Source organism: Motacilla alba, chromosome 7 (assembly GCF_015832195.1).
Source record: "Motacilla alba alba isolate MOTALB_02 chromosome 7, Motacilla_alba_V1.0_pri, whole genome shotgun sequence".
NCBI lineage: Eukaryota > Metazoa > Chordata > Aves > Passeriformes > Motacillidae > Motacilla > Motacilla alba.
Window position 1 is genome coordinate 21,946,124 of NC_052022.1, and position 23,313 is coordinate 21,969,436.

The 23,313-nt window shown below is 46.9% G+C and overlaps 3 protein-coding genes across 7 annotated transcripts; all 3 read left to right on the plus strand.

Annotated features, from left to right (window-relative positions):
* The first annotated feature begins 4,955 nt into the window (after positions 1-4,955).
* Positions 4,956-6,515, plus strand: HOXD11 (homeobox D11). Its single transcript, XM_038142844.1, has 2 exons — positions 4,956-5,640; positions 6,215-6,515. Exons 1-2 carry the CDS (start codon positions 5,034-5,036, stop codon positions 6,448-6,450), a joined length of 843 nt encoding a protein of 280 aa, XP_037998772.1. The 5' UTR covers positions 4,956-5,033; the 3' UTR covers positions 6,451-6,515.
* Positions 6,516-14,316: 7,801 nt separating this feature from the next.
* HOXD10 (homeobox D10) lies at positions 14,317-17,816 on the plus strand. Its single transcript, XM_038143572.1, has 2 exons — positions 14,317-15,109; positions 16,513-17,816. The coding sequence occupies exons 1-2, from the start codon at positions 14,368-14,370 to the stop codon at positions 16,788-16,790; spliced, it is 1,020 nt and encodes a 339-aa protein (XP_037999500.1). The 5' UTR covers positions 14,317-14,367; the 3' UTR covers positions 16,791-17,816.
* A 1,651-nt stretch (positions 17,817-19,467) lies between these two features.
* On the plus strand, positions 19,468-23,123 carry HOXD9 (homeobox D9). 5 transcript variants are annotated; one of them, XM_038143535.1, is made up of 5 exons: positions 19,470-19,631; positions 20,374-20,506; positions 20,857-20,894; positions 21,078-21,698; positions 22,307-23,123. In XM_038143535.1, the coding sequence occupies exons 4-5, from the start codon at positions 21,251-21,253 to the stop codon at positions 22,546-22,548; spliced, it is 690 nt and encodes a 229-aa protein (XP_037999463.1). In that variant the 5' UTR covers positions 19,470-19,631; positions 20,374-20,506; positions 20,857-20,894; positions 21,078-21,250; the 3' UTR covers positions 22,549-23,123. The 5 variants fall into 5 exon arrangements, with proteins under 5 accessions (XP_037999461.1, XP_037999463.1, XP_037999462.1 ...); XM_038143534.1 differs by lacking the exon at positions 20,857-20,894; XM_038143533.1 differs by lacking the exons at positions 20,374-20,506; positions 20,857-20,894 and having other exon boundaries at positions 19,468-19,631.
* Positions 23,124-23,313: the final 190 nt, after the last annotated feature.

Consider the following 23,313-nt stretch of genomic DNA (forward strand, 5'->3'; position numbering starts at 1 on the left):
AAGTGAGAACTAGTTCGGGGTTCTGCCCAGATATAGACCTCAGAGGATAACCACACCAGAGGGGCTGGTAGCGGCGTCTAAACCGTTTGATCGCTGTTTTGGGGCGAGAATGAGATCGACTTTTCCCGCATCTTGATAGGAGGTTTTCTCTGCCGAGAGCCGCCGGCCTCTGCGACACCCGCGCAGTCAGACTGGCCAGAGCCCCAAGGCCTGGGGAAACAACACATTGCCCGTAGTCTGATACCTCAGAATATGAATGCTAAAAGAAAAATCTCACGGATTTATAGGTCCTTATTAAAATGCCTTTTGGCTCCAGTTTCAACCTAAGTCTTCGTTTCTTAACGAAGAGCGTTTCCACGGCTCCCAACAGTAACAATAATTAGGCTGGCAGAGGCTGCCTTCTTTTCTGGCATGTGAAACAGGCTCAGATACGGTTGTTCGTGGCGTATACAAAAACTCTAAATAACTGCAAGGAACGGCACAAAGCTGCTACCTACTTACCCGGGGCGATAGTCTTCCCAAAGGCAATAAACTCATTATTTCATAAAGAATCATATTTGAACTTTGGAGCTAAATCCCGGATACCCAGGCGGGCAGAGACGCAGCCATTTTCCCGAAAGCTTTCCAGGGAGCCCCAAAGGTAACGCTTGGGTGGTGTTTCGGGGGGAGAAGGAAAACCAGCCCAAAGCATTTGTCTCCACTCTTACCGCCCGCATTGCCCAATGCAGACAAAACCCTACCTCGCTCATGGCGGGGTGGCTGCCAGTAGGAAAGCGGGGACGAAGCCTCGCCGGGTGACAGCTCCCCGGGGGCAAGGGATGCACATCCAGCCATCCACAGCCACAGGAACCACTCCTGGGTCCCTCCAAATCTTCGATACGTGCAGCCTCTGTGCTGGGAGTTGACGCATTGCGGACAATGATGGTGTCTTCATCCAGTGGCATTCCCTAATTAAAAAAACTAGAAGCAGCCCCAATGATGCGAGCCAGGAGAAGAGCAAAAACCAGATAAAGTCCCTTTTCTTACCCTCTCCTGGAATACTACTCAGACGGCTACAGTCCATGAGAAATTGACCCATTGCTCTGTTCTCCCCCATCCTGGTCCTCCCCAGTACAACCCGTCCCCTTATTGCATGGGTGATACGAAATCCGAAGAGGAACCTCGGATGAACATTTGTGAAAGGCAACATATTATTTATTAAACGCATCTGATCCGCGATGATGGCTTATTGTGAAGCTCCTAGTCTAAATCGCCTACGGAAAGAGAAAAGGCGGAGGAGGTAGGATCTAAATTGCGGTTTGTTGAGAAAGTCTGTGTACAATGTATCTCTGTATGTGCTTGTGTAGCTATAGATGCACTCATTTCAGCAGTGCCCGTTGTGTGTGACCGCCCGTGCACACTCAGACGTACGTGTCTGTGGGCTCATACTGCGCACAGGCACATCGGCGGTAGAAAATGGTGCATGATGTCCCTCGTGCCCATACCCCAGGGTTCATCCCTTCCTCTCAAGCGGTGGGCGAGGACAGTGGCTCGGGCGTGGGGAGGCACACACGCGTGGCACAGCCGCAGCCGCGGGGCGCGCCCTGCCTGCGCGGCTCTGCCTGTGCACACCCACCCGGGCTGTCCCCTGGGCACATGTGTGCACGAGCGTGTGCGACACGCCGGCTGGGCGCGCGGGAGATGCACCCGAGTGAGGGGGATGTACTCCACGCCCTTCCACTGGATTATTTCGGGTGTCTTATCAGGTGCCCCCTGTACTGGCTTTGCGGGGATGGAGCGGCGGGCACCCGCTTGCTGCGCCCACGCCCGCGTCCCTCCGCAGCACGCAGGCGACGGTTCATCCCTTTATTTACTCAAACATAAACATCTTTGCATTTCCACCGCAGCCTAAACGTGATAAAGCCCTTCGAGGAGGCTCTCCATCCCTCCTCTTTTGATAAGGCTGCAAACGCAACTTGGTTTGTTGGGAACGGCTCTGGATGCCTTTGTGCTTCCTAAAAGAGCATAAATAATTAAAGTTTGGCAGAGAGGAAAAGCTTTCTTGCAGAACTGTAGTGGCAATAAATGAAATGACTCAGAATCTCTTCTCCAGTCGGTTTTTACGAGAGCTGCCAGACAGTGTCTGTTCACGTTCTCCAGATACTAGGGGCGCCATAACAAAGTTAAGGTCAAGTTAGTGTCTTATCTTGGGTGGCACAAAAATACCGCATCTTCTCCAGCCGGACCGGGTATATTTTTAAGCCCAAACATTACGCAAGTCGCCTTAATTTCCACGGAGAGCATTTGGAAATGTCTCTTGGACCTGAATACTTGGTGATTCCAGGCAACGTTTGCAGATGTTTCAAGACGCCTAACGGTAAAGTATCCGCCTGATTGTGTACATGATGTGCATTTATGTTTCGATGCTGTTTAATCTGGGTAATGGAAAATGAAAAAAAAAATTGGGGGGAGTGTGTGGGGGTGTTATTGTGATGTTCAGAGCTGGGCTGGTACCGACCCCGGGGTGAAAACGCTCTGGCAGGCGGGGACCCCCAGCTCTGCCTTATTGCAGCGGGGTCTCTGCTGTGATATTGGTATCGCATTTCTCAAATTAGATCGTTTCTTAAAGGACTGCTTCCTAAAAGAGCTATCGTACTAACAAATCGTCGCCATGTCTTTGAACTTGAATTAGTTGAAACTGGTTGGCTCCTGCGCCAAAATTTAATTGATGCTAGGCTTGTTGCATCGAAAAGAAGGTGAAAGATTTTGGCTGAGGCGCAATTAGTTGTTTGAACTGTAAAGAAAATGAAGCTTCATAGGTTTCCAGAACCATCTCTCTTGACGAGATAGGCGATCAGAAAACTTGGGGGGGGCACAATCCGAACGGAGCCCTGCCCTGCTTTGCTGCAAGGTCCAGGGTAATTAGTGACACAGGAGCCATTTTAACTGCGCAGACATCATTTTTGGGAGGCTGTTTTTTTCGGTTGCAGCAGAACCGAGAGGGCTCGGAAGCCGAATAAGGGAGGGAGTGGTGGTTCTGTGCTTTGATTTCTAGTGATAACTTGCAAGAGTCTGTCTGCTGAGAGCAATGCGTGGCATTTGAGGTGTTTTGCGAGTGAGACACCAAAGAAAAAAAAAAAAACCCAAAAAAACCCAAAAAAAAAACAAAACAAAAAAACAAAAAAACACGAAATCAATAAAATCCAAACAACTGTACAAAGAAAAGAGAAAAGGAAATAAAGAGGCGGTGGTGAGGGGATGTTAAGAATGAGCTCCATAATATCTGCTTGGCTTTGGTATTTTTATTTTTAGAAAGGGCTGGCTGGGCTGCGGCATGGGAGCCCCTTGGGTAGCCCTCGACTGCTCTGGGGAGCCAGGGGATGCAGGAGGGGCAGTGCCGGTGCCGGTGGCGGTGGCGGGGCGGGGGGCAGGCTGCGGGGCTCAGCCCGGGCTGCGGGGCTCCCGCCCCCGGAGCCTCTCCGCATGGCGTAGCCGAGGGCGAGCAGGAGGCTCCGGTAGCAGCGGAGCCGAGTCCCCGGCGGGCACGGCCACCTCGAGGAGCCGGGGAGCCCACAGGCCTTCTCCCCGCTCGCCCGGAGCTCTGTGGGGCCGGTTCCCCACCTGCCGGGCTCTCGGCTGGCTGTGGGACCCGGAGGTGCCTTTGTGGAGGTGATACGGGGCCTGTCGACCGCTGGAGCCACCGCCCGGGGATTGCTGGGGTGTCCGGGGGCGGCCGTGCTCGGCCTGGGGAGCTCGCCCAGATATCGCGTTTATTTCGGGGGCGACATGTGATGGAGCTGACCTGTGCAGTGGCGGAAAAAACCCATTCCCATGGAGAGCTGGCAAATGTTTCTGGAATGAGGAATGGGTCGAGTATAGGGCTGTTGCTGGCGTGTATTCGTTATTCTCCTGTCTTTTCAACCTTTGCGGCCCTGTTTGTGCTTGTCTGTATAAAATCATATTTTAAGGAAAAAAGGAAAATTGGCAAAAATGAGCCCTCGAAGGCAGGGCGGGAGCGGGGCTGGCGGCTGCCGTGCGTGCCGCCAGCTCCCAAGTCTTGCTTTTCCCTTCCAATGAAAATGAACATTTTGGTGGGAGTTGGAGGCAGGAGAACAGAGGTCACTTTGTCTGCTGCTCTGCTTCCCAAGGAAACCGTGCTTGGTGGACTTCTTTTCCTGCCATAGCCTTACAGAGAGCCCGAAAGTATCTCCCTTTCGTAAATCCGGCCGCTGAGAGATGCTCTATTTGCGTATTTCTCATTTCAGTTTGGCGCCCTGACACAAGTGCGCAGTGTTTGGGCTTATAAGCGAGGGAAAACGAGGTGATCGAAACTCAGGCTTTGAATTTCGTGACCGGTTTTGATGCCAACTGTGGATTGCAGGAGCCGGGCGGGCAGATCCGGTCGTACGCTCGGATGTGTGAATGGGACTTGGCTTTCCTGAGTGAACCATCACCCACCCGCTCATCATCTGCTTGAGCGGCGGCCGGAGAGTATCGCTCCCTCTAAGGAGGAAGCGATCACGTTTCCGAGCCGGGGTTGCCGCTCCGTGAGCCCCCAAGCCTCGCTCCGGGGGCTGCCTTCCCCGAGGGTGGCGGTGCTCCCCCCCGGCTGCCCGGGGAGGCCGGGCGGAGATGCGGGCGGGGGCTGCGCGCCGCGGGGCTCCGCGCCGGGCTCGGGCGGTGGGCAGGCGCCTGGCCGGGCGGCGCGGCCCCAGGTGATCCGCACCACCTACGTGTACCTCGCATCGCCCGCTGAAAGGATGAGACTCAAAACCGGCTATATTTGTACAAACGGCGCGCTCGCCTCCCCGTGCTGGGAGGGCTCTTTGGAGAGATCTTAGGAGCCTTTCCGAGGGGCTGATATAGATATAAGGACATTTCTACATCGCGTCACGTGACATAATTACCACTAGAATCAATCAAGATGAATTGCACGTCAGCACACGGTGGGGATTTTTTCTTAGTTGATCCTGTCCAAACCCTCTTGTGCAATAGATGGATCTTGTTCAATGCATTGAAGCCTCCTGGTTGCTTGCAATCGCAAAAAGGAAGACATGACTGAGTTTGACGATTGCAGTCACGGCGCATCCAATATGTATCTGCCAGGGTGCGCCTATTACGTCTCACCCTCAGATTTCTCGACGAAACCCTCTTTTTTGTCTCAATCGTCGTCCTGTCAAATGACTTTTCCTTATTCTTCTAATTTACCTCATGTTCAACCTGTGCGCGAAGTAGCATTCAGGGAATACGGATTAGAGCGCAGCAAATGGCAGTATAGGGGCAGTTATGCTCCTTATTACTCAGCTGAAGAGGTGATGCACAGAGACTTTCTGCAGCCTGCGAACAGGAGGACGGAAATGTTGTTCAAAACGGACCCTGTCTGCGGCCACCACGGACCGTCTCCCGCCGCCTCCAACTTCTACAGCTCGGTGGGGAGGAACGGCATCCTGCCGCAAGGCTTCGACCAGTTTTACGAGACAGCCCCCGGACCCCCGTACCAGCAGCACTCCGAGAGCGAGGGAGACGCCGAGAAGGGCGACTTGAAAGCCCAGAACAGCACTTGCAGTAAAACACCTTCCAGCCAGGAGAAGAAAGTGACACCAGCAAACAGCGCCGATTCCCCTTCTGGTGAGGCTGTTGCAGAGAAGAGCAACAGTTCAGGTAGGTATCAGTAGTAAATTGGGGGCAAGAGTACAAGGCCAACACTTTGTCAAGCCGCATTTTATGTGCAATTTTATAAGCATCCAAAGGATTTTATATATCCTATAAGATTTCCTTTACCGTTGTAAAGCGTGTTTACGATAGGAAACCAATTTAGGTGGGCTTAAGGTATTCTTGGAAGAGGATATTAATTGTTATTAAATTGTTGATTCATCGGGGGGAGACGGAGAGATTTCACAGGTAGTGCTCAGAGCTGCCTTCGGTTTAGAGCTTAAGATCTTCGTTTGTTTGGGGCGGGGGGTGTGTGTGAGAGGAGTTTGAGAAACTTGGAATTTTTCCAGCCCATTTAAATATCTCTCTGTATTGCTCGAAGAGCTCTCTTTTAAGGAGAAGTTGGGAAATATTAGCTTTTCTTGCTAAGTCACCCGGAGATTATAAGCGTCAGGAATATTTTTTTGACGTGCTAGAGGGCTGCTTTGCAGGCAATGGGATATTATCAAAGTCTCTGATCAAACCCTAGCTGAGCGTGTTCGTAGCAACAGCGTGAATCAGTTTCTTCTCTCTTGAATTTCAGCAATTCCCCAGCGATCGAGGAAAAAGAGGTGCCCCTATACCAAATATCAGATAAGAGAACTGGAACGGGAATTTTTCTTCAACGTGTACATAAACAAAGAGAAGAGACTGCAGCTGTCCAGAATGCTCAACCTCACTGACCGGCAAGTTAAAATCTGGTTCCAGAACCGAAGGATGAAAGAAAAGAAACTGAACAGAGATCGACTCCAATATTTCACAGGGAATCCCTTGTTTTGAAAAACAGAAAGAAAAAAAAAAAAAAAAGGAAAAAAAAAAGAAAAAAGAAAAAGAAAAGAAAAAATATATTAGAAAAAGCAAGAGAACAGGAAGAAAGAAGAAAAACAAAAAATTCATCGGTCTCTCTGACCTACCATCTGAATGCAAAAGTTAATTTGTTTACTTGACACATCCACCCTGCGGAACTCAAAGTTTCATTTTCATGTGCAACTCCCCACACTGAATGGCCACTGGAGATTTCGGGGCTTGGCGGAGCAGATTCCTGATAAGGGGAAACTAGGGTAAATCCAACTGTCCACTCTCGAGTGTTTTTCGCCAAAGGTGCTTTTTTTTTCCTCTCCCACAGTGCCAGCAATGGACCTGCAGTGTGTCTGGTAGTTGTTGCTTACAATTCATTGAGTTCGGGGGGGGGCTCTGTTGTTGCTTTTGAGCTAGGATAACACTTTCCTCCCTTTAAGTGAATGCGGTTTATTTAAGAGATGGTAAATGTACGCTCGCTATATATAAAATATATATATATATATGTTTCTATTGTCATCCAAAAGCATGGGCCACTGTCTTTTTCATGTGAATAAATGGTTTCTAGTAAAGTTAAGGTTATAACTTCCGTGCACTGTATGGATTTCCATCTCCGAAGGATCCTAGCGTTTTCCGGGCTAGAGCCAAGTTCAGTTAAATAATAAGGTGAGGAAGCCTACCCGGGTGTTTTAAAAAGCATTTTAATTAAGTAATAGTTCAGATGCCTAACTCTGCTTTGTAGGTAGGCGTACCTTCCCCGTTCGCTGTGAGACAGAGCCAACATGGCTGTCTGCAGACCATCACTTCTGATGGTGCTGCCATTACTATAAACAACGAAAAAGGCTTTTCGTTTAACTGGTCAGGCTCCAAATAAGCCCAGAATCCCCAACGCCAATGACTGTTTACTTGTTAGTGAAGAGCAAGGCAGAAAGACTGAGGGCTCCAAGCGAGTCAGACAAGAGGGAGCTATAAACAATTGGCACTAGTTGAGGGGAAAAAAAAAAAAAAAAAAAAAAAAAAAAGAAAAAAAGAAAATAAAAGAAAGAAAAAAAATTTAAAAGAAAGAAAGAAAGAAAGAAAAAACCACCCTAAACCAAAACCACAAAACCACCCCCAACACTTCTGGGAGCAGAGGGGTGGTTCTCTAAATCTGCTTGCCGGGCAGGGCGAGCGGAGCGCGGCGCTGGCGGAGCGGAGCTCAGCGCGCTGCGGCCGCGGCGGGCCCCGCCGGGGGCCGGCACCCGGAGGAGATCCGCTCCGCTCCTCGCCGCTTTATCTTGCGTGACCTGGCTGGGCTGTTTACAAAACCTTGAACTGTCTAGACAACACCATAAAACCCGAGGTTCTAAACAGCTTAATTGGGTTATATTATACACCTTCTGGTGGGCGAAAAAGAGATTTCCGCAATGTGCAATAAAGGCGACGAGTGAGAAAAGAATTTGGCTTTTTTGAATAGGACGAGGTGGCTCTGGCTACTCTCGCAGGCAGGGAAGGCAAAAGTGCCAACTAAATCAGGAAAAACCGGAGAATTCAAAAAATAGAGAAATAGAAGAGGAGGGAGGCATGACTAAAAAAAATTTTTTTTAAACACTCTAGCAAGAAAAACATAAGTGTATGCCTTTGAACTTCCAAAATGTCAAGGTCATCACCTTTAACCTTTCTGAATAATTAGGCGCCTTAAGGTTCCTCTGTTATTTTCAACCACCACCCACTCTCTCTCTGTCTCACTCTCTCCCTCCCTCCCTCGCTCTCTCTCTCACACACACGCACAGCCACACACACACTTTTTACCGCATAGCTGGCCATATTAGCAAATGCATCATAACGCAAAGAAAATCCCGGCTGGGTCGAGGTGAGCTCTCGGCGTCGTGCAGTGAGCGTGCCCTGCTCCAGTCCCTGCCAGCCGGAGCACAGGGGACTCCTCACTTCCCTCTCTTTCTCTTCCGTGCCCTGGGAATTCCACCCCCAAAAAACCTGTCTTTTTTTTTCCTTTTTTTTTTCTTTTTTGTTTTTTTTCTTTTTTAGCTTATAAGAAAAAGAGAGGATTGCTTAGAAAAAAAAATAGTAGGAAATGTCTCGTAATTTAGGCACAAAGACGATATTTCTATGCGTTTTCCCCACAAAGCCCATTAATTAGAAATGCGCGAAGTCGAGGGGAATTCCTCACGGCATTTTGCCTGACCTTATAGCCAAATTCTCGCGTGTCTCCCGATCCTTAATCCACAGGGCGAGAACGAGCCGTTTGGTTTTCTGTTCCCTGCAGTGCTTTGACAGTCTATCTCAGCCTATTAAAACGCCTTCGAAATGCCAAGACACCGCAAAAGCGGGCCGCGGAAACCTAAGCACCCCAGCACTAATCTTGCATAAATGCTCGATGATAGTGGTATTAAGTTTCTATTAAAAGGGAAAGGAAGGAGCCCATGACTGGGAGCGAGTTGAGCGGAGGAGAAAGAGCCGGAGAGGGGAGAATTCCCGGTGCCTGGCGGGCAGCGGCCACAGGAGGGCGCGCCCAGGCGCTGCAATGCCGCAGCCTCCGCTGCTCCACTCTTTCCCCCCTAATAATAATTCCACTGCTAATAAAATATCTAATATATAAGTAACGATAAGATTTCAGGGCCTTCCAAATGAGAAAATAAAGCATCAAAAAGATTTATTAAACAAATAACCCATAACCGTGACGTGCTGGAGAAATATGCCACTTTAAAAGAATTTTTTTTTTTTTGCTCGTAATCTTTTATAATGCATCCGAGCTTTAAAAAAAACCCCCATAATTTTAAGAAAGGAAAAAAATCAAACCCCAAAGATATTCAGAATTCGTTCCCTAGAACGAAAATCTATCTACTCCTTTAAAGACAGCCTTAACGCGGGAGGAACAAAAGTAATATAAAAACATGCATTTCCACAATTTATCTTTGATTCTTACTCGAGGATTTTCTTAGATAAACCTCTAGGTACAGAAAACGCAATGTTGAAAACGTATTTTACTTAAAGGCGAGATTAACATTAGCTCCTGAGTGTGCTTAATCTTTAAAAGAAAGACAGAGAGACTAAAGAGAAAAGATATTTTTAATATCCTAACTTCACCTTTCCAAGGCATTGCTGAATGAAGTCCCTCTCTTTAAAAGTGCTATGGAGATCTATTAAAATGAAAGTAGAGTTTACAGAATTAAAGTCATTCCTATGAATTTCTTGGACATTCTCCAGCAACCGAGCATGTTCTGTCTTTCTGAGATTTTTGTTTTGTTTTGTTTTATGTTTTTTCCTTCCAGTGTGCACTTCTGGTCGGAACCTGAGGAAAGAAAGGGTTTCGCTGCTTTCTGCTTATTTGCAGAATTCATCGAAATCTATTTCATGTTGGCTTAGCCATATTCCACATTTTTTTAAGCCCAGTCTCTTGTGAACGCATTTGTTGGCACTTTGTCTGCTGGATTGTTGGTGTGTGGTTTATTTTTCTTTTTCTTTTTTCTTTCTTTTTTTTTTTTCTTTTCTTTTTTTTTTTTTTCCCCTTTTTAGAAGTTCATTGTTAACACTTTCCTAGAAATAGCCTTTCCGGCGGTAATAAAACGGCATTGTACAATCCAAAATCCTTGGGATCCCTGACGCCAGAGGTAGCCCTTGCAGGCAGAGCCGCACCCCGGAGGAAAATACCCTGGTCTGTCGGTGGACATCCACTTTCCTAGGGGGAAATGTTTAGCGAAGTTTTGGTGTTTGTTTTTCTTGGCATGAGAGGGAGAGAGCCCGCACCAAGCCCGAACCCATTAGGCTTCATACGAGGTGCTTTAAGCCCTCGCAATTACAGCGAGGCCGAAGCCAGAGAATGTGAACGGCTGATGGGAACCTGGGTGCACTGTTAATTTTGGAAAATTATATCCATACACGAGAACATGGAAATGCCGCTTTCTTCCTTTTTTTTTCTTTTCTGTGAACCATTGTGTAAATGTGATGATTCTGTGCGAGTCTGTAACCTCTTCTACTTTTCCTTTTTATCCTCTCAGTTAAATTCCTCTAGATAGAAAAGATTGTGAGCTATTTCCGAATGTCTTTGGGCTTGCCCTTTCCATAGAACGCAAAGGGCATTTGCTTATTTTCCGATTAAAATATAAATGCGACAGGAATCCGCCGAAAGATAAATATGCAGCACAAATACCGAGGCTGAAGGGTGAATTGGCCACCAATACACACTCTAAAATCTCATCACACTCGGGCACCTTTGTGTGCACAAAAATATGGAAATACAATAGGAGAAGGGCTGGGGTTTAGGACGAATCCGCGCGCACGGTCAGTGCTAGTGTGCGATCCTTACGCTCAGAAAGAACACCTTTGAAGAAAAGATCAGCGTGCTATTTTACTTATTTTATAGGATTTCATATTTAGGAAAAAGCATAATGTCATCAGTATGTCGCGTCCGTCCCCTTACCTCGGTCAAAAAATCTAGAGAAACTGAGCCCAGATACCTATGACTCTTCCTGTGAAAATACGGCACATGGAAATCTGGGCAACGTGACAGTTGCTTTATTAAAAGAAGAAAGATCGCAATATCGCACCTAATTTTTTTTTTCTTAAATTCAACCATTATTTTTTTTCTTAAATAATACTATTATTTAATGTCCCTACAGTTTAACAGCGTGGCATAAAATATACAGTCAGCGCGTTTAAAGACACACTAAATAAAATGGTGAAATCAAGCAAATCAAAGGAAATTTACTAAAAGTTTCCGGGGTTCCAGCCTATTTAAAAAATAAGACATTTCTCGCAATACCTTTGTTGCTGAAGGCATCTGCAAAATATCTGGCTTCTTTCGTACCTCTCTCCCATCCCCCCCACATAATGGGACACAAACACAGCAAATTGCAACTATGAGAATGCTCGGCACAGCCGAGACAAAAACATAATCATATCACCAGTAATAAGGTTCAGGGAGATAAGGCAGTGAAAATTAAGCCCTGCTGCCACGTCTGGTAACCTCCAGTTTTTAGCCCTGACATTTGCTAGAGGAGAAAACTGTAATGTCCACCTATGCTTTATTACAAACAGTAATTTACATCTGCATGGACCCATTGGTTGGGGCATTTTTTCACCCTCGTTCGGAAAAATATGGGGCTCTGAGAGCAAAACCTTTATATTAATGTAGATTGTATATCTCATTTATTGCACAATATTGATTTATTTATTAATGTTAATTACTTTATTCCATTTTAATATGATTTAAAACAATAGTGACATTAAATGCCCAGAGCCTAAGTCCCCAGTTCCCCAATGGCTCTCGCATGTTTATTCAACTTCTATTTACATCAAACTTAAACTTTCTACTGTTCATTTTCAATAAAAAATTGCTGCCCGTTTTTAAATCCCTCATGATTTACCGTGAACGAAGGGTCTTATGGAGCCGTGTGCCAGTCCTGAACACAATATTTAAATTACTATAATCACAACAGTCATCTGAGTTTCCGTGTAGTGACATGCATGAAATTAATATTTTCAATTACAAAAAATCAAAGAGCCCTCATGTCTAATCAGGAGCCCAGAATTCAGCTCCTCCAGCAGCAGCAGCAGCAACAGCAGCAGCAGCAGCAGCAGCAGCAGCGGCAGCGGCAGCGAGGCCGGCGTGGAAAGCAGCTCAGCATTTGCTTATTGTTTTAACTTTACTGTTGGGCGAAACCCGCCGCAAACCTCTGGGCTGATACTTTCAGCTGGGATATTTCTGGGACCCCTTTTCTTCCAGTGTAAATAAAGATTATGAAAGAACCATTTGATGGGCATAAAATTCCTGATTAGATTTAATAGTCAAGCCTTAAACTGCGTCAAGAAAAATAGTATTTTGTTTCTTTAAACTCCGTGGGTTGTCCAGGCTGTTGTTGAAGAGGAGGAAATTGCTAGAAGGCGAGGGGGGGGACTCGGCGCTCGGAGGGAGCGTCGTGGGCTCCGCCGCGGCTTCTTCCCCGGCGCAGGCGAGTCTTAGCCATGGCTCTGATCATGATCTTACGCGGCCACCGCGCCGCAGCGCCCGCCGCTCGGCTCAGCCCGCGGCGCCGGCCAAGCGTGCCCGGGGAGGGCAGGGGCTGCGCCAGGCGCAGGGGATGCTGCCGAAAGAGCCTGCGAGCTGCGAATATTGCGAAGGTAATATTTAAACTCTCCGGCAAGCCGGGAGCTGGAGACTGCAGCTATAAAAGACACTGGCTCTTAACCTGACAATGATGTTGTATTTGAACAGCTGCGATAAGGTTTTAAAAGGTCTGTCTCATTGCCACCGCGAAATTTTAAATAGGGTTATTGTTTCCAGCAGTCTAAAGTGTACGGGAAAGTACAAAAACATCCAAACGCCAGGAAACAGAGGAAAATTCAAACCCACGCTGGTGGAAAACGCGTGTTTGTAAGGGTGCGAAAGACGCATTTAAATTTTTAAAAATCCTTTCACGTGCTGCCTGCTCTTGGGGATCTGAAAGGGTGTGTTGATGGTAGAAAGGCCCAAAATAAACAGGCGAATGAGTCCAAAACAAAAAATTATCAACAAGTTCACTTTGTGTGGATGAGGGTCCTTGACAACATTAGTCCCAGATAAGAAACACTCCAGTTTGGAAAAAAAAAAAAAAAAAAAAAAAAAAAAAAGAAAAAAAAGGAAAAAAAATAAAGAGAGAGAGAGAAAGGAGAAAGGAAAGTAAAACGATAAAGAGTAATAAACAGTTTCTACCGCCACTATTTAAAAAGTAGTAGCTGCGGGTGCAAATACGGCTAAGGAGTGGGAGGAAAAACAATAAAACACGTTTAAAATGTTGGGACGGAAAACTCTGATCTGCCATGTAGACAGTTACTGTTGTCTTCTGTTGGTTGCTTTTTTTGCTGCTTGTTTGCTTTATGATACAGATGCATTCATCATTCTTATTAAAAAAGACAGAAAAAAGTTGCTCAAAGGAGTTAAAGGAGTTGCAGTGAGGATGTGAGTTTCTGTATGTTTTTTGATGAGCAACACTACAGAAGGAGAAATTTGCTTTTTGATGGTTTCGGTTTGCAGGGCAAGAGAAAAACCCACTTTTTTTTTTCTTTTTTTTTTTTTCCCTTTTTTTTTTTTTTTTTTTTTTTCCAGGCGGTCGGGAGAGAGCATTGTAAAATAATTTTAGGAATGTGGCTTCCCTATAAAATTCGAGTTATGACAGAAGTCCACCTTTTAATATTTGACGATTTGTGTTAAAACAAAAATTGACCTTCTCGGTTAGCAGCTAGGAAAAAAATCAATAGTATAATTTTCAATAATTCATAACGCGAACGCCATTATGCTAAATCTTAACTATTAATCTTATCCTTTACAAAGTCTCGATTGATTTGTTAATAAAATATCTTCCCGTGCGCGGCAACAGAGGGTATAACTCTTGAAAAAGCTTCAGAAGCAAGAAAATTACCGAGTAGCCCGAGAATGTAGATGAGGGTTTTATTGATCGCCCCTGATTCTCCTTAATACGCATTAATAAATCCCGCAACCTTTTGTCCCCGCACTTGTCAGCGGCGGGGCTTTTACAGGAGCCATGGCGGGCGGGCGCGGTTTTGCGCGCTCCGCTCCGGGCCGCTGGGCTCCGCGCCGCCGGGCTCCGCGCGGGGGCCGGCGGGGGCTGCGCGGCGCGGCGCGGCGCGGGGGGGCGCGGGCCGGGCGGGTGCCGCAGCGCGGGCGCGGTGCGGTGCGGTGCCGGCGCGGCGGCGCAGGGGGCGCTGTTGACCGCGGCGGGGCGCGGCGGGGCGGCGCGGCGGGGCGCGTCAGCGGCGGGGCGGCGGCGCGCGGGGCGGCGGGCGCTGCCATTGGCCCGCCTGTCATGTGGTCGCGCGGAGGCATCCGCAATTACACGGGAATGTTTTCCTAGAGATGTCAGCCTACAAAGGACACAATCTCTCTTCCTCAAATTCCGCCCCAAAATGTCCTTTCCCAACAGCTCTCCTGCCGCTAATACTTTTTTAGTAGATTCTCTCATCAGTGCGTGCAGGAGTGACAGTTTCTACTCCAACAGCGCCAGCATGTATATGCCACCTAGCACAGACATTGGGACGTATGGGATGCAAACCTGTGGACTCCTTCCGTCTCTGGCTAAGAGAGAAGTTAATCACCAAAATATGGGTATGAATGTACATCCTTATATACCTCAAGTAGACACTTGGACAGACCCGAACAGATCTTGTCGAATAGAGCAACCTGTTACACAGCAGGTCCCCACTTGTTCCTTCACTACAAATATTAAAGAAGAAAGCAATTGCTGCATGTATTCCGATAAGAGATCCAAACTCATTTCTGCAGACGTCCCTTCCTACCAGAGGCTGGTGTCTGAATCATGCCCCATTGAGAACCCCGAGGTTCCCGTCCCAGGATATTTTAGACTGAGCCAGACCTACGCCACTGGGAAAACCCAAGAGTACAATAATAGCCCTGAAACGAGTTCAACTGTAATGTTACAGTTAAACCCTCGCGGCAGCTCCAAACCGCAGATATCTGCTCAACTTCAGCTGGAAAAGAAAATGAATGAAAACCCGAACAACCAAGACAGCACCGCTAAAGTCTCTCAAGTGGAAAGTCCCGAGCCCAAGTCCACGTTGCAAGAGGAGCGGAGCTGTCTGCCCGAAGGCTCCGTGTCCAGCCCAGAAGTCCAGGAGAAGGAGAGTAAAGGTCTGTATTACCGAGTTTAAGCCGTGCCGTGGTGTAACTCCAACACGCCAGCACCATAAAGCACGCTCGAATATACTAACGAGCATCACAGCCATCACATTTAATGCTAAGGAGTATCGGGCTGCAGGTGCTGTCTCTCTGAAGATTTTGGCAGGCAAAAATGCTACACAAAACGGTCCAAAGATTTTCCGTAGAGATCTGCCTCTCCCGTGCACGCAGACAGCCTCTGTGATGCGGGGAATATAGCCGTGTGCTCCGTAATGCGCTGCAGCAGCCAAAAGCAGCCCCATACCTCTAAAAAAAGCGGGTCTGGAGGTTGTAAAATACGAGCCGCTCAACTTTTCTCTCGTAGTATTTCGCCTTTTTTTTTTTTTTTTTTTTTTTTTCCCCACTGAGCCTTACTGCGGTTTGATTGCATTTAAAGTTAATTACGATCCTTTTAAAATAGGTGAGGAATAGGTGCTACCAGACTGGGTAAAGTTGGAAAGAAATGCACAATGAAAGCAGCAGCCCGCTATCTGCCTGGTTCAAGGGTGGAATATTTCAATGTGGTGCTTTAGATAACCTTGGGTTGGTCTCCAGAAGTGCACCAGTATTTTGAAATGCTTTTGAAACCTGAAAGTGGTGGCAATTTGATTTTATTTTCCCTTTTAAAGTGCACTAACGCCTTTCTTTGGAACGGCGTGTATCGAAGAATCCCAAAACGAGAATTTTTCTGTTTTCAAAATGTACTTTGCAACCTCTAGGTCAATTTTTACCCTCTGTGTGCATTGAGAATTTCTTTATCTCGATTATGTTCAGTAGTACAGGTCTAGCTTCATGTGGGGGAGATTTGTTTCTGGTGGGGAAAAGAAAATCCAAAAGGAAAAAGGAAAAAAAAAAAAAAAAAAGACAGGGGGTCATAATTTCTTGTATATCATTTTGTCTGGGAAATGTCTATATCTGTTTATAGGTGTGCTTGCGTGGTTCAGCTGATGTGTGTGGGGATTCTGCTTCAAAATACAGTGCGAGACTGTTTTTTGTAATTGGAATATTTCCGTGGCAATTGTCGTGGGAGCCCGAGTCGGCCATGGCGAGGCTAGACCCGTTAAGATGTGTCCATGGGGCGGACGGCAGGTTAAACATTGTTGAAATGTTAAACGCCGGCCGAAAACTTGAGAGACCCTTCCTGGCAGGAGCAGGAGAGCGGGGTGGCCGCGGGGCAGGGAGCCGTGCTGGGGACAGGCGAGCCCAGCCTGGCAGCAGGTCCCCTGACTGAGCCCACACCTCAGCCGGGCGGTGTTTAATGCCCACATCCACCATATCTGCCAGACACTGCAGAGGAGGGGTCATGGCCAAGGGTACACTCTAACAGTCTGAGGTATTTTTGATTTTTTTTTTTTCTTCTTCTTTGATTTTGATAGAGGAAATCAAGTCTGATACTCCAACAAGCAATTGGTTAACTGCAAAGAGTGGCAGAAAGAAGAGGTGTCCTTATACTAAACACCAAACACTGGAATTAGAGAAAGAGTTCTTATTCAATATGTATCTCACTCGAGAGCGCCGTCTAGAGATCAGTAAGAGCGTAAACCTCACTGACAGGCAGGTCAAGATTTGGTTTCAAAACCGCAGAATGAAGCTCAAGAAGATGAGCAGGGAGAACCGAATCCGGGAACTGACCGCTAATCTGACCTTCTCTTAAACCCTAACCCCGGGGGGGGGCACCAGTGAGGAATGGGCACAGCACCACCACTTGATAAAGGCAGGAGAGACTCTGGCAAAACCCGGCATTTTCCAGTTTTGTTTTGTTTTGTTTTGTTTTCTGATAGAATGTGACTCTTCGTCCTTCTTTTAGCGCTGCAAGTGAATATGTATTACTATGATGAGTATATATAAAACCTAGCACGTGTAATTTATTTTTGTTCTCATCGTAATGCAGGGTAACTATTATTGAATATTATCATTTGGTCTTAACTTATTGGAACTGTCGAACATCCAAGCAATGTGACTTTTTCATGTTTTTACTAACAAAATGGTATTTATGTGGGGCTGTTACACGGGCCATAACATTTTGAGTACATTCAATACTTTCAGAAAAAGAGTGGGGGGAAACTGTGGGGGCGGGGGGAAAGAGAAGCACATTATAATGTAACTATCCTCTCAAATGAATTTAGAGATTGTCCTTCGTAAAATGGAATATTTCCTTCTTCTCCATTGTAGACATTTCCTTGTGGTGCATATGTGGAATAGTAGTCGTTCAGCAGCAAATTGTCCTTCTTGTGCATGTTCTGTTTGCATGTATAATGCAATAAACTCTGTAAACTACAGCGGTTCCTTTGGTTTTCTACAAATGTTAGAAGCACAGATACAGGTTGGTCTCCTGATCTTTCTCTATCAGCAACTTTTTGGACTGGTGTACCTTTTTTACCATATTCTGGTCTTTGTGTGTTTCTGCCTGGCATTCTTTCTTTCTTTTCCTCCATTTTTTTCCCCCCTTCCTTTCTTTCTTTTTTTTTTCCCCCTTACGGGGTGGGGTGGAGACTGGGCCGGGAAATGATGTATACCCAATTAATTTATAAATGTCTGTAAACAATTGATTGCTTGATAAAATGTTGTATGATGTTCGCAGTCTGATAAACTGAATACAAAAAAAAAAAAAAAAAAAAAAAAAAAAAGAAAAAAAAAGAAAAAAAAAAAAGAAAAAATCCCCAAAAAACCCCAAACAAATAACCCAAGCGAAACTTAAAAAAAGAAAAAAAAAAACAAACAAAAAAACAAAAACCAACAAACAAAAAAACCCAAACAAACAAAAAACCAAACGGATAAAAAAAGTTGTAAAATATTATGACTTAACTGGACGTCCTCATCCAGTCAACTCGTACAACTCGTAAATGGTAAGTGATAAAAATATCTTTCTACTACAAGCTGTCAGGAATATGTGTGTCATTTTATTTGATGTTCATACGTTGATTTAAAAAATATCACTCCCTGCGTGCTTACAATGGGCAGATTTTGATTTCGTGTCTTTGCTCGCTAGGAAAAAAAAAAAAAAAAAAAAAAAAAAAAAAAAAAAAAAAAAAAAAAAGAAGGAAAAACCAACAAAAAACCTCCTTGATAAGTGCAAAGACGGGCATAAGTAAATGTTCAGGAGCTCGGTTTTCGGTGGGCTCAACAGCTTTCAGAAGACCGTGGATGGAAAAAATATTCCCTCAAAACATTTCCAGCATCCGGCGAGGTTGGCTTTTTTTGAGCAGAAACCCTCCCAGGCGTGCTTACAAAAGTACACCAGCCTCTTCAGACCCACTTTTGTCACCCTGCACCGTTTCTGTTTGCTCAGAGATCGTTTTATTTCGCGCAATTCCATTTTAGTAGCACACATCCAGCTAATGACGTTCACGACTCTTAACCCTTTCTGTACATAGCTGAAAAATTGTATTAGCAAGGCTCTGCGCTGGAGGCTGGGGAAGGGTACGCGTGCTGAGAGCGGGTGAATGCCCGTGTGAGCCGATATACTCAGCAGAACTGCAAATAGCTTGCAAATGAACATGACTTCAAATTGAAGTGCAAATACTTGGGCATACTTTCACCTTCAAACGGGTACTGAAAAAGTAGCGTGGCTACTGTTGGCTCTGGGAAACCAGCTTGCTCAAAATCAACGCCCATTCCTCCCCTAAGCTCTTTCTAAATCAAGAAATTAAACTCAAGATAGTGCCAATATTGTGAGACTTGGTGACAGATACTGCTCATAATGCTGTTGGTGGCATTCTGTTTGCTCTTTCGTCGCTGATATTTAATTTAATCCAGTACTTCCTCATGTGCACATTTACTCATAGGGAAGAGGCTGTGTATTCCTCAAACCAAGGCACCATCATTTTGGAGCTCTGAGAGCCGCAAGCACCTAAGTACTTTGTGCTTCTTCCCTTTTCAAAAACAAACATCAAAACGATGCTTAAAAAAAATCCCCCCCCTAATAACCCCAAACCCACAAAACAACCCCTTAAATATTGCGTACATTCGCACGGCCTTTTCTTTTCCTGTAAAGGTACTCGCTACACCACCAAAGAAGTTTCGGCAGTTGGAAGTAAATAACTGGCTCCATACCAAGAGTTTAACGTATGTAAAAAGGAGGCTCACTCTAATCTGCCTGCTTTACCAATTTATATCGGTTTGAAGCGGGGGGCAATTCTTCGCCATACCACAAACCCTGCTTCTAGAAAACAATGTAATAGAAATTATAAAATTGCAGAAGAAAATGCTAAAGTCAAATGAAAAAAAAAAAAAAAGGTAAAGGAAAAGGAAAAAAAATTAAAAAGGGGAAAAAAGGAAGAAAACAACCTAGGAGAGCAATAAATCATTAAATAAACAGGAATTTCAGTCCCTTCCTCATAACGGCCCGCGAGTAGGAAGTGTTTTCCCAGCGCTGCTGTCCGTGCCCCCGGCGGGCTGTGCTGCGGGCTCGCCACTAACTCTCTGCGTTTCCTCCAGATCCCGACACAGCCACCGTCCCTCGCCCGGGGAAGCAGGCGTGGGCAGAAGACCATGGGTAATCCACTTTTCAGTACTAACGCGGCGTCGTTTCGCTCGGGCAAGAAAAAACCAGGCCGGGAGGGAAGGGTGGGGAGGGAAGGCAGAGAAAAGAAAGCGAAGGGGGCAAAAAAAAAAATCTCACGTAGGCATTGAACGTGGCTCCCCCTGAACTAGGGGCGGAGGAGACGGCTCTGCCGGCGAGCTGGGGTCAGCGACAGCCCCGCGCCTCCGCGGGCCGGAGCCTGTCCGCCTGGGCGCCCCTGCCCGCGGCCGCGCTGGCAGCTGCGGGGCCGGGCGGCCTCCTCCGGGCTGCCTTTGCCCGAGTCCCTCCCGGGCCGCCCCGGACACCTTAAAGGGGGGCTGTGTTAAGGCTGTGTAGCCCCAAAGTTCCGCAGATAGAGGAGCATGTGTTCAGCCACACGTCAGTTGTGCTCGGAGACACAGGCTTTGCTGTTTCCATCCGTCCATTTTATTAGGGACACATTAATCTATAATCAAATACACCTCATAAAAATTTTATTGAAAGGCATAAAATCATTACAGAGGTCTTCCACCTGTTTTAAAACAACACAATGGGCATCTCTTTTTAAAAGTGTATCCTTCCCAGGGAAACTTTCTGTCCGGGGGTGGGGGGAGCGGGTAATAATACCCGCACATGCTCTGAAATATGGAAGTACCGCAATGTGCTTTTACTGTAACATTTTCCTGTTTTATGAGAAGTCGTTACAGTCCCAGCTTGCGATGGTTTGTTTTTACAGGCAAGAATCCCCCTTTCCCAGCGGGTTCCCTCAGCAGCTTGGAGTGTGATTAGCAAGCCAAGGCTGTTGGATTTATTTAAACACCCTGCCTCTCATTGATTAAGAAATGAATGGCAGAAATCGCTCAACGAAGGTGAAGAAATAGTCCGCACCCGCCGCGGCCGTGGGCAGGCAGCGCGGCCACGCCCGCCGCGCCCCGGGCCGGCCGGACAGAGCGGCGGGCAGGGCGGCGGGCAGGGCGGCGGGCAAGCAGGGCACGCAGGCAGGCAGGCAGGCAGGAGAGCGGGGAGGGCCGGGCGGGCCGGGCAGCGCAGGGCAGCGCGGGGCAGGGCGGGGCAGCGCGGGGCAGGCGGGCAGCCGGGCACGCCGGGCGGGCAGGGCGGGCAGGGCGGGCGGGTGGCCCCGCGCGGTGCGGGGGCGCAGGCGGTGCGGCACGCTGTGCGGGGCCGCTGTTGATGATGATTTTTTTTTTTTTAATCACAGCAGCCCCAGTTTAGCGGATTGATTTACTCGCAGTATTGGTAAATATGATCACGTGGGCTCCACAACCAATGGTTGAGGGTTGCAGTCTGCAAAATACTACGATTGTTCTCCGGGAGGGTATCATATACAGTTAACAGTGTAACCTTTTATATGACTAAGAGGGGAGCCTAAAATGTCGTCTAGTGGCACCATAAGTAACTATTATGTCGATTCTCTCATAGGCCATGAAAGCGAAGAAGTTTATGGGAGTAGATTCGTCCAGGGAGGTCACAGTGCGACCTCCAGGCCATCAGGTGTTGCAGAGAGTTCAGATTTTTCCTCTTGTAGCTTTGCACCAAAATCCACCGTGTTTTCCACCTCCTGGTCCACGGTTCACCATCAGCCGTCCGCGGCAATGACCGGGATCTACCATCCCTACATGCATCAGCCCCACTTAGGGGCAGCCGACGCTGGCCGCTACGTGCGCTCCTGGATTGAGCCCTTCCCGGGCTTCCCGGGCGGCGGCGGCGGCGGCGGCGGCAGCGGCAGCGGAGGCAGCAGCAGCGGCGGCTCCGCGTCCAGCTCCGGCTCCTCCAACGGGCGCCACTACGGGATAAAGCCGGAGACGGGAGCAGCCACCTCCTCGTCTTCCTCCTCCTCTTCCTCCTCCTCCAAAAGGACTGAATGCTCCTCGTCTCGGGAGTCCCAGGGGATCGGTGTGCCCGAGTACACGTGCAGCTCCTTCCTCCAGGAGTCCCGGGAGAAGGCGCCTGCCGGCAGCTCCAAGGACCCCGCCGCCTGCAGCCACAACCCCAGCCCGAGCAGCGAACTGAAAGAGGAGAAGCAGCAGCAACTTGACCCAAGTAAGTGAAAACAAAACAAAACAAAACGGAAAAAAAACCCCCAAAAACCAAAAAAAAAAAAAAAAAAAAAGAGGAAGAAAGAAAGACAGACAAGAAAAAGAAACTAAAAAAAAAGACAATCAAAACAAAATGGGGAGTGGGGGAGATAGAGAGGAATAGCGGCAGAGAGAGGGAGGGAGAAAAAGAAAGAAAGAAAGAAAAGAGGAGAAAAGGAAGGAAGGCAAGTAAGAAAGGAAGCAAGGAAGGAAGGAAGGAAGGAAGAAAGAAAGCGAGAGAGAGAGAGAGAGAAAGAAATAAAGAAATTGCCCCTTTGATTTATTGCCGAAACCTGTAAGGCTCGAATGTGCAAAACTGATAGTTTTACTAACCTATAAAAACGTCTAGACGCCTACCCCAGCGCAAGCAGCAACAAGCACCCATAAAAGACTCCACATAACCACCTACCATCAAGACATCATTTGTACAGTAAACAGACTGGGGCATTAAGGCTTTTATGATAATTCCTCCAAAGTTGTGAAAACAGTCCATCCTTCGTTAAATTAATTTAACGACCTTTCTCTCCCCCCCCCCCACCCCTCCCCGTTCCCTATATACCTCCCTTCTTCCAGATAACCCTGCAGCAAACTGGATCCACGCTCGTTCAACGAGGAAAAAGCGTTGTCCCTACACAAAGTATCAAACTCTGGAACTGGAAAAGGAATTTCTGTTTAACATGTACCTCACCCGAGACCGCCGTTACGAAGTAGCTAGGATTTTAAACCTCACAGAGAGACAGGTCAAAATCTGGTTTCAGAACAGAAGAATGAAAATGAAAAAGATGAACAAGGAGAAAGGCAATAAAGGAGACTAACGCTGGGGTGGAAACGTAGTTGGAGACTATTAATTTAGTTTTGAGTTTGGATTTTTATCGGGGGAGTGTGGGGTTTTGGTTGTTGAGGGATTTTTTTTTCTTTGGTTTTGGGTTGTGGCTGCTTGTTTTTGTTTGGTTGTGTGGGTTTTTTTGGGGGGTTTGATTGTGGTTTGGTTTGCTTTTTTTTTTTTTTCTGTTAGTTTGGTTTTATTCTTTCTCTGCACCCTTAGCCCCCCCCATACGTCCTCCTCCTGCGCCACTCCACCCCAGGGATTTTAAATCAATCGTGCTTTCTTTTTTTTTTTTTTTTTTTTTTTTTTTTTTTTTTTTTTTTTTTCCCCTTGGTAGAAGTGAAACGTGGTCTGTGTCAGGTATTTCCGGAAATTTTGTCTTGCTCGACAACGTGTTTTTCAGTCTCTTGATACTCCCCTCCTCCTTCCCAGACCATTTAGATGACAATATTGTGAGTGCACGTTAGCTTTGGGAACTCCATCTGATGTTAAATGTTTGACATGTTTCTTAAAAGTGATGTAGACTAGATAGTTATTTTGCCAAAATAAAGGTAAGGAAATTAATCATAATTACGGTAATAAAGTACATATTAAATTACAGCCGCTTAAATCAATGGGGGTTGCCGCGCTGTCCACGACCTACTAAGAGGAAATCTTTCCCCAAACTTCTGCTTTCTAGGTCCGAATCCTTCGCAATAGATGCCACAGAGAGGCCACGAGCTGCTTCCCCCCCCTTTAGTGCACTGTTAGGAGG